Source organism: Atta colombica, unplaced genomic scaffold (genome assembly GCF_001594045.1).
Source record: "Atta colombica isolate Treedump-2 unplaced genomic scaffold, Acol1.0 scaffold126, whole genome shotgun sequence".
NCBI classification, from domain to species: Eukaryota; Metazoa; Arthropoda; class Insecta; order Hymenoptera; family Formicidae; genus Atta; species Atta colombica.
The window spans coordinates 6,594,516-6,605,575 of NW_017259213.1; the positions used below are offsets into that span (position 1 = coordinate 6,594,516).

Consider the following 11,060-nt stretch of genomic DNA (forward strand, 5'->3'; position numbering starts at 1 on the left):
AAATTTAGACACTTTGTGAATTTGTTTTCGATAGACTTGACTGTCTGAGATATTTTTTCTCATTTCTGATTGAACATTTTCGATGGCATAACTCCGTTTGAACCGAGATGATAATATTAGCGAATCTAGCTTGCGTATCATTCAATCATTTTCACAACGAGCCACAACAGAAAAATACAGAAAACATCGACGATACTGGACGGACTATACACTCCCACATTACGAGGCTGATAAACGAGATACTTAGTGATTTAAAATTGTAACGTAATTTTTTTTTAAATGCTATATTAATTTGTTTACTCGCTAAAATGCTACAATTATTTACATGATAAACAAGAGTACACAGATATGTTACGCAGATATCGCCGTAAAGGAATTGACTTGAAGCACGTTGCTATTATTAAATATTCTATTAATATTAAGGAATTAGGCTTAAGTTTCCAGCCGGGAGAGCTAAAAAAATGTATGATCTAATCGTTTGTTTATTTAATTCAGTCACTCCCTTTCCGCAAAGTCTTCTGCAGAGATAACGCAAGAATTAGGAGTCTAATGTATTTTTTTTACACGAATACTGCTACTTTATGATATAATAATAGTATTCTCCTTTGCTTAACTACTGAAGAGGGCAGAGGCCCGTATATTTACATGACTTATTTGGGGCCGCAATTAAATTCGTTTCTGAATATTATTTATTCAGCAAGAAAAAATTGCATCTATTATGAGATTAAACGAAAGTTAAAATCGTATACCTGACTCTTTGACGTTGAGAGAAATGCAAGACTGAGGTCTGAGATATTTAAGATTAAGTGTATCAGAAAATATTATGCAAAACATTACTTTCTTTAACGAAGAAATGTATATATGTATAAGTATCGCATATTAAAAAATAAATACGGTAAGAATATAAAAATACTTCGGAGTGCGTGCAATTGCTCGGAAACAAAATATCTTAATCTCGAGGGAGTTCAAGCATTTGGAGGTTATGAACAAATTGCGTCGCTGTCGACATCGATTATGATTAATAAAGTTTTTTCTCCATCTATATATTACAAGTAGAAATTATAGTTTAAAGAGAGAGGGGCAACGAATCATTAAGTCAATAACTGATGTCACCCGACTCAAAATGCCGATTTCGTGCAAACCGATGTATCAGTCTATATCACAGAAACGGAACTTTCCATTTCGCTTGCAGTCTTTTTCTCCTCGCCGTCGTTGCCATCGTCGTGATCGTCGCCATCGCGGCGATTGCGGTCGCCGACCTGTTCATCAGGGACTAGAGGCGTATCCTTCGATAAGATTAAGGAGTCCTCGCCGATAGGTGCAGCGGCTTCGACTAGATTTTCGACGGACGCCGCCATCGTCGGTGCCTCATGGCAGAAGCTCCTACGTAAGGAATGCTGTGTCCTCGTGGTGCCCCTGCGTATACTGCTACGAAGTAGATTCGCCACGTCGGCGGCCGTTAAGTTCGAACCGGACAGGGTGTTCGTGGTAGCGTTCGTACATCGGCGACCGTGGTCGATCGTCGAGTGAGTGCGTTCGATTGTGCGCGATCTGCTTGCGATGCCGATCTTGCTGGCGCGGTCGATAGTGTTCGGCCGATGACGACGTTCGACCGCCGACACGATGCCATGCCGACTATCACCAGTATTCGTCACGTCCGGCCGCGGCTCCGACAACACGTGGATCGCAACGTGATCATGCGACATCTGTGCGCCGCTCTGGTTCATCTCCACCAGAACGGTCGCATAATCAGGAGGCGGTGGCTGCAACGCCGGTCTCTGTCGCGGCGCGCTGCTCTCCCCCAACACGTTCGCGATCCTCCGCACGCTTCGTCGGAAGCTTTGCCGCAGCATCTTCGCGATCCGTGCTCCGGTCGCCGTAGTATAGCTAGGCGGAGGTGTGTACTTCGGCGGCGGATCCTCGAAAGGTATCTCCGTGGTCGCGGTGGGTAAAATGCCATTTCCGTGCAAGCTGGTGCTGGTGTCGTTTCCAATTTGAGTCTGAGCATCGCGAGGCTCTTCTGGATCCATCGGCCGACAAAGCAATTGAATTCTCTGCAAAGATCAAACAGATTGTTTCAACGACGACTGTTGAAGACGAACACGGTACACTTTATTCAATGTGTTTTTATATATTTATATATTTTATAAATTTTTTATATATTTTATATATTTTTATTTTTTTTTATATATTTTATCTACAACTTTATGTATAATTGTACAATGACTTATTAAACTAATTCCAATAAACATCGAAAACAGTAACATAATGTTATAATTTTCTATTCAATACAATGAACTGTTATATGTTCTATTAAATTTATATTGTTGAGTGGGAAATTATAATGTTGATGTAATGTTATACTATACTATTACTTTTTATTTACGGGATATTATTAATACATATCGCAAAGTAATGCCGCTGCGACACGTACAACATTAACACAGAAAGAAATTAGTGAGAACTTACGCCGTTACATTGTTCACAATGATTTATTGTTACTGCCACCTGTTCGCTCTATTGTCAGCAAGAACAGAAAGAGATAGTAATAGATATGTTAGTCATTAATTAGTGTACGCTAATACTGCTAATAGCATACAGACACAGGAGGGAGTGTCAGGTAATAACCGTATCATACTCTGCAAGCAGGAATACTTACATCGAATATATCGGGTGGTCCGTTATTCAAGTACCGACACGCCTGTATGGCAGACACTACCGGTATTATGAGTATCGGTGTCAGTTGAATCGCCGTTCCAAGTTGCCTTGCCCATACAACCCAGTAATCTTTGCTCGTGCGACGATAAGAATACAATTCCCAGAAGTCACCGCTCTTGAATACTATAATACTCAGAGCCTACGGAATACAATAACGATGACACGCACCGTGCTTGACTGCGACTCAATAGCTTCGTCGTGTCTAACAAGAACTGACTTACCACCAAAGTAAGGGGGAGAACAACAGTCCATGTGAAGGAGAGGAGAGGGGCGGCCCAGTACTTGAGATATCGTCCACTTGGTGGGAATAACTCGGCGACGACTGCTTCGCCGGAGTGTGGTCGCCCACGGATCGCGAATAGAGCGACGATTTGTATTAGATACAAAAATATTATCCACCATGCCCCGCCGACGGTATAATCGAGATAGTACACAACATAAATACCCAACTGCAAACACACACAATGACAATATATAATGAAGATAATTTAGAGTAATACATTTATACAATAATAATTTAGTAGTAATACATTTATTAGAATTATTATGAAAATATACATATAAAAATAAAAGTATTTTTTTTTTTTAGTTTTAATGGTTAAGATGGTAATTGGATAATTTCTATTGTTTTAGTAATAGTAAATATAATAAATATACATAATATTCTTATTAACGTGATTACCGTTTATTATCATCATCAATTTTGTCATTACTATCATTAAAACTATTACAGTTTATTAAGCTACACTAATGATATTGTCGAAGCACTCGTCTTTATATCCTTCACTTGTATATCCAAAAATATAACGTTATTTTTAGTATAACCGGAATATCTGCTCAATATAGTATGGGGAATAAACATATACAGTCCAGATTCCTTATCAGGATCCGAGACATCTTTATCTCGGCCCACGGTCTTCACCATTTTTCTAACATCGTTTGCAGGATTATCTTGGTCTCGTAGATTTACGACAGCTCTAAGAATGCAGGGCCAATCCAGTAAGGGATCCCATTTTCCATTTTCTACGCGCAAACATCCGATAATGTGACGATCCTTCCACTGTCCTCTACCGTTCAAAAACAATTCCATTCTCAGAGTGTAACCATATTCCTTGTTGTGAAATATCGGACTATAGAGCGCGCGATCGCTTTCCTTTGCCTCGCTCATCTTTTCTTTGTAACGATCGATTCGCCATATAATATGGCCATTCGTTGAAGCACTCTCCACACCTTCGCAGGAACATGAACTCAACGATGGTTCCGGTCTACAGTTCTCTGCTATTAGTTCCTCGATATATTTTAAATTTTCCTTCATTTGAAACTTTAAACCTTTTATCTCCAATTTCCGTTTGGCCACGCTCTCAGCGTGCTTACAGATTTCTTCCGATAAGCTATTCACCCTTTCTGTTAAAGTATCATGTTTGGATATTACTTCCTTCATATTCTTACATCTCATTTCCAATTCCAATTTCAAATCATTGATACGTTGCGAATGTTCCTGCCACATATCGCTCGCATGAACGCTCTCCTTAGCGACGAATGTTTTCACGTCTTTCAATTCCTGGAACCAATCGTTTGGCGTGCACACGTGTTTGCCTTGCTCGTCAGTCAATTCTCCCTCCAGTAATTTTAGCTGCTCAGAGATTTGTCGTAAATTCAAGGTAGTGCAATGCTGTATATCGTCAGTGATCATCTCCAGAGTATTTAACCTCCGATTCAATGCTGTGTGGTTATTGCGAAATTCTTTGACCGCTTCCTCGATATTCAATTGCAATGCGGCGAAAGATTCCTGTTGAGAATGCAGTAGACTTAAATTTCTAGAGAGATCATCCTGCAAACGAATCCGCTCTTTTTCCCCCTGGTCGATAGCTAAACGCAACAACGTCAGTACCGAGAATACTTTTTCTTTCCACACCGAATCTTGGATATCCTTTATTTGACTGTTTCTCATCGATGTTCCCTTGTTGCATATTTTCTCGTGTACTTCCAGGTTCCTGCGAGGAACGTAAACTCCACATTTGTTCGGACATTCCTCCAAGACCGCCGCGCAATGTGTTATATGCTCCGTTAAATATTTCTCTTCCAAAAATTCATTACAAAAATAGCAAGGCACACTGCGACGCACTACCGAATGAACGTTATTACTCATCTTCCGTTTTAATACGGACGCACTATACGATACTAATATGCTTCACTTGCAATACTAATGTGCCGGAGCGAACTAAAATGAAGTGCTGATAACAATTCTCTGGAATGAAAGATTGTACGCTCTATCTGATAAGAACTGGGAACCTTATCCAAAGACAGAGATAATATTATAGATATACCCAAGTTACATAGCTGAATCACGCACGTAACATGTTAACATACTGCGTAAATAAAAATGTGATATCTTCATGTGACTCATATACGTTTAATTAATAACGGAAATATTTGCATGTGTCGAGTACAATCACGTTTTCTGCTAAATAATAGTAAGGTAATAAATTTATCAAACATCTGTTATCATCATTGAATTTAACAAATTCCAACATACCTCCGTAGCCATAGGTAATCCGAGTATGTAACCACAAGCGCAGCTAAAAAACGTGATCGTGGTCTCCCAGAGCTTCATCATTTTCGTATTGATCGCCATTATACCAGTTATTACACAATGCCAGATCGCCAGCTAAAATATTGACAAAACTTTTTAAGTATAGTTTCTTGATTATATATTTTCCACTAAGGTGACGATTATATTTTTTAATCGTATAGTTATAGAATCTTATTTAAAGTATCTCTTACATCGAGTATACGAGGAAACTTATGTACCTGTTGTGCGATTCCAAATAAAATGAGAATGAAATAAAACAGGACTGCCCAGAACGGCGACACCTGTTCAGTGCCTAACAATGCCAGTGTCGAAGGCACCAATTCAGTGGCTAACCGTAACACCTGGTATCCGGACTCGGTACTTGTGTCGACGCCAGGTCGTATTACGCGTTGTCCAAGAAGAAACGATGCGTGAGACATGAATCTCTCTGGCGTGATACTATATCCTGGTGGTGCTGGATCATTGACAAGCCTCATAAACGTATACCCTGATATTCTCTCTGTGAAATCATCCGAGAATTATAACTTGTGCAAATGCATCCCGTGCAATATTTCCGATTACTCGAGGTAATACAAAACGGCTGTTTACCGAAAGAACTAGTAGTGTAGATGTAGCCGTGAAGCCTGAGGATTTGTACGCAGGTATTCGCGAGGAAAGCCGCGAGAAAGAGGACCACAAACGTCAAGATTACCACGAGACTTATATCGCGCTGTAGGAAATGCTTGTGCTTGTTATGAGCCGCTATCTGAAATTGGTAGTAATCCAATGTATTCCAATGAGCAACTACCGATTGTTTAAGTTACGGCAAATCAAAGAATAATCATAGGAGAAAGTAAGTGCTCGTTAAATAATCATCATAAGATTGTAAGCGACGATACCTGCATAGCGGCCGCACCGAGTAAACCCCATGTGAGGAAGACCTCGTTCGAGGCAGCCACCCATGACTTCCCATTAATAAAGAATTCGCTCCAAACAGTGGCAGGGAAAAGTTGGTTGAACGAGCCCGGCGGAATAAGTCCGATCAGTTTCGCGCAAAGGACTAACGTGCCAAACACGGGCGCTAGTGTGAAAACGTATACAACTTTTCCGTAAGATCTCAGTCCTAAATTAAAATAGAAATGATCAAAATTAAATCTTTTGCGATGCATTGAACCAAGATGATGATTTAAAGTCATGTGAAATACAATAGTAATAGCGATAAAATTTTCCCTCTCTACGCATACAAAAATTAACGTTTTCCAATTCTTTAATTAGATCTTTCAATATTCCTTTTTTTTTATTTTATAAAAATCAATACGTTAAAAAAGAATGTCACAAAAGCTAGCGAAAGAAACTAGTATAAAAAAATTTTCATGTTCCTTTTTTTTAAAAAAGAAAATTCACCTTTACTCAGTGAAACAAACACAATCATCCACACAACGGCTAAATTGAAGGCCACTTGGAACTTCAATGTGACGACACCAGGATTAGAATCAATCAAATGATGTCTTTGCAATACAGCACCGCTGAAATAATCCGGAACAGTCTCGTGTAATTTGTACGAAGCGGTGATGTTGTGTGTGAAACGGTTGTCCTCTCGATAGAGAAGAAATGGCTCCGCCCATCGATATTTGTCCTGCTTCGTTATGAATGAATCTCTGCAATCAATGTATCACGCATTTTGTCCTACTTGATCAACATGGCATGGCATTTTGATATTGCATCCACTGACGGAGGAGCCCAGAGACTCCAAAGAGTTATTGAGATCATCGCGTTGAGAGCATAAATGTATATTAATTTCACATTGTTTCTAGAACGTGTCTCTAGGGTTTGTGAGTTTCATTATTTCTTCTTGACCTACTAAACTTGAAATATGCAAATTCAAATACAAATATGTTCGTTAAATTTCATCAAAACTTAAAATGATATCGATCAAACTTCAATTAACTTAATCAAAAGTAATATTTTCACTATTTTATCAACATAAACAGAATTACGCATTAAAATTAATATATATAAACACGAATAAATAGAGTAGATAAAGTAAATAGTGTAGATAGTTTTTCTGAACTTGACGTATATGATTATTCAAACTGTTCATAAATCTCATATAAATAACAAATTACGAATCGCACATAGTTTGGCATTAATTTAATTCTTCTTGTGAAATCATATTTTTATTCTCTCCATTTGCAATCTGGATTTTTCTTGTCCAGTCCCAAATTTTGATTCTTCTACTCTCTAAAACTTTTAAAGTGACTCTGAAGAGTAAAATCTCTTTTAAAGACTGAAAATTGAGTCTCTCTCTTTTTTCAAAACTGACTCAATTTTCATATTTTAGAGTGAGATTCCACTCCAAAAAAAAAATTTAGAGAGTAGACTTCCAAAATATGTAGAAAAATTTAGAATTACTCTTCACGTCATTTTGTTTGAATATGTAAAAGATACCCAGATTACAAATGGAAGGTAAAGAGATATGTTTCAGATGTATTTTCACATCAAGAATTTACCTGAAGAACACAAACATCCACGATACACCGACTATACTGTAGATACCGATAAATGCCTGCGCGACGAGCAGAGCTATCCCGACGCCTTGACAAATCGGAGATATACTCCACATATCCACGGAACCGGCTGCCAATCTTTGTCCAAGACATACTTGTAGTGTTAACAACGGGATGCCTAGTATGAGGGATAAGATCAGGAACTGTATCATGAAGTTTGCTGTAAAAAGAGAAATAGATAAGAATAAATTAATAAAATAAATTAAATTAATAAGTAGTATATGTGGCTTTAATGATAAATCCAGTACAAATAAAATTAAAATAGCATCGGCAAATGGAAAGATAAAGAAGAATCCTTCGTGAGAGACGAAGGAAAACGTCTTACTATTGAGAAATGTTGGACGTGGGTATCCGACCGTTTCTTCAATAAATCGGTCATTATTCTCGCAAATAACCGTGGAACTAATTATTGACATTACGAAAGGCATGCTGCGATATGAATTAATATTAATGGCGCGGCAATTTTGTCGGTTCTTTTGCTTTCGGAAGGTCTTATTTCGTTGGCGCCGCATACGTCATGAGAACTCTACAATTTCACTGAGAGCCGTAATAAATTCGATTGCCAGTATTGCGTATAAATTTCGCCAGTCATGAGTAAATACGGAGATAGCATTTTTTGCATGCTAAGAATATCGAAATCTGATTATGTCGAAACGAGACCGGTCTCAGTTTCTCCTTGAAATCGTCCCGTGAAAAAATCATGCGCATCAAAAGTCTTCTCATCCCGCGCGTACGACCATCTTACGTCGCGAGAAAAGAAATCCGGTGGAATTTTTTAACGAAATCCTTCGAGATTGCAGGAATGTTGTCACAACGTGTTATACTATTTTATGTCAGAGCCTTGTATTCAACATGTAGCCATCCATAGTAAGTAACAAAAAAAGAACATACTCCCTAAATTCTTTGGAGTGAAATCTCACTCAAAAGAATGAAAATTGAGCCAGTCTTGAAAAAGAATGACTCAATTTTGAATCTTTAAGAATAAGATGTCACTCCTCAGAGTGACAATTCACTCTAAAAGTTGTAAAGAATATAGGTGCTTTCTATTTCTTACGTTATGTCTTACGGATGGCTATGTTAAAGTAAAGACTCTAACATGAGATAGCATAAGGCAAGTTGCGGTGGCCCTGATGCCAGTTTGCGGCATCTTTGTGGCTAACGCACGTTATGACGCTCACCTCCAAATTGTATGCTAAGAATAGCGAATCTGCTGATGTTAAAGAGTCCCAGAGTGCAGCCGAGACACGCGAAGGTCGAACTGAGGGCGTGAGGCCATTTTCCCAGAGGATTCTCGTCCTCATCATCGTCTTCGTTCCTGTCGTTATGCCTGTTGGCATCTCTCTGTCTCTCGCATATCCTGGAACTGATACACAAAAATGTATTATTAAAAGTAATTAATTAAAAGTACTTCTGTATCAATATATTTATCTCTGATAAAAAAAACTAGAGACTGTCAACTATACAAAAAATTGTCTTAATTTATTTTAAAACAGTATGTAACGTAATTTCATATTTAAAAGACGAAAATGTGCAATCAAATCTTTAATTGACGTAGCAAATTTCATTTAAACTTTGTAAAATTAGCAGATTATAAAGATTGCGAGATACTTTATCGTATACATCTTCATTTTTGATCATAGTTTACAAGCTGATGCTGAAGATTTCTGAGATCATGTTAGTTCGTAGTGAAACTAGGTCGAGTACAATTTTATCGCGTGTTACTGTCTTAATACGGAAAGAGTCTTATCGCGTCTTACTATAAACTTGTCCAGCTGATCTTTTACAGAGATACCCAGACGGATATACATACGTAACATCCTCGGCTATGTTCAGGATTCTCCCATCTAAATATCACGAAGATATCATTTTATCCTTGTTGTTCACCGAATGTTAAATAAAGATATAAAATAATCCCTAGGCAATAGGCACTTAGGTGAGAATCTGAGCTTCTACGCAGAAGATCGCGCTAAAATTAGCAAGAGAGAAATCTTTGTATTCCCAGCTTAATCACTGTAACAAGCAATCGCACGAACGGTAGGGGTCCTCGTAAATCCAATAAGGCGATGATACACGAAGGAAATCAACAGTGAATTACGAGCTGCGGGCTCTATCGTATACTTAACGTGATTATCCCAAGGATTTAAATCACGCATGACGGCGGACACACCCGGTAGATCGCGCGCTAATACCGATAACAGATGGACCATCAGATTGGTACCGTTATCATAAGATGGAGAGGCAAAATAGAGAGACAGAGCATATCATGATCGTTAGGCATTAAAGCGAAGATTCCTTCGCTCGAAGAGTTTTCGCCAAGTTTCGTCGGTGCATCGAACCACTCCTTCTCTTCAAGTCTTGTGTGTTTATGCGTAAAATATAAATAATTTTCCTCTACGTGTATTCAATGTAAACTACGTAAACTATATGTTTTATGTATCATTTATGTAAACAATCTATGGATCATCGAAGTCTTCTTTCTCGTTGCACTGCAATAAAGCTTCTATCTTGCTTATATTTTTATTTATTAATATTAAAGTCAGATATATTAACAATCATAAAACTCAATAACTTTTTTCTATACTGTGTTAGCCAATTTTTAATAATTTATACATTTTACATTGTTGCACGTTGTCTAACATGAAAAAGATTTGTATAAACAATACGTAAAGATAATCATTCAACGTAAAGATAATCTTGAAATATATGATATAATATGTTCATATCTATTATTAAATATAAACAATGTCGATTGATTATCAAATCTTTTCGATAATTATACTATATATTCGAGAAAAAATGATTTTATTAAAATATAAAAATTTAATTGGACACAGATCTGAAAATAATATATTGTTGGTATTGTTGGTAAAATATTGTGGGTCTATCAAAATAATTACGTAGAGATTTCAAGCATAATGAATAATGTTGTAGAAAATTTTGATAGTTTAACAATCTGTTTAAGTATCCTAAATCAATATTTTGATGATCCATCAAAATTATTTTTAGATTTATATCTAAATTTTTAGATAATTCAAAAGTAAAACCATACTTTCTGTGTTGCGTTTCTTTGTTCCTTTGTAATATTATACAAAAGGAAATGTTTATAGAATCATATCTAAATGAAAAGGGAATGTTGCGAAATGTTATGTATAATTCCTATTTTTTATAATTCTATTATATTTATTTAAATTATAATTTTTGTA

General features: G+C 37.2%; 1 protein-coding gene across 3 annotated transcripts in view; it reads right to left on the reverse strand.

Moving 5' to 3' along the window:
- Positions 1 to 1,149: 1,149 nt before the first annotated feature.
- The window catches only part of LOC108684097, a 75,562-nt gene continuing 65,651 nt past the window's right edge, over positions 1,150 to 11,060 (reverse strand). For 2 of the 3 annotated variants that reach the window (XM_018188188.1, XM_018188186.1), the window contains 11 exons: positions 9,036 to 9,220; positions 7,801 to 8,017; positions 6,695 to 6,948; positions 6,190 to 6,413; positions 5,900 to 6,056; positions 5,530 to 5,810; positions 5,255 to 5,386; positions 2,940 to 3,167; positions 2,660 to 2,857; positions 2,470 to 2,517; positions 1,150 to 2,054 (listed from right to left, as the gene is read on the reverse strand). In XM_018188188.1, coding sequence (XP_018043677.1) covers positions 1,155 to 2,054; positions 2,470 to 2,517; positions 2,660 to 2,857; positions 2,940 to 3,167; positions 5,255 to 5,386; positions 5,530 to 5,810; positions 5,900 to 6,056; positions 6,190 to 6,413; positions 6,695 to 6,948; positions 7,801 to 8,017; positions 9,036 to 9,220 — 2,824 coding nt within the window. In that variant the 3' untranslated portion in view covers positions 1,150 to 1,154. The remainder of the gene's footprint in view (positions 2,055 to 2,469; positions 2,518 to 2,659; positions 2,858 to 2,939; positions 3,168 to 5,254; positions 5,387 to 5,529; positions 5,811 to 5,899; positions 6,057 to 6,189; positions 6,414 to 6,694; positions 6,949 to 7,800; positions 8,018 to 9,035; positions 9,221 to 11,060) is intronic. The other variant, XM_018188187.1, reaches the window with a different exon arrangement.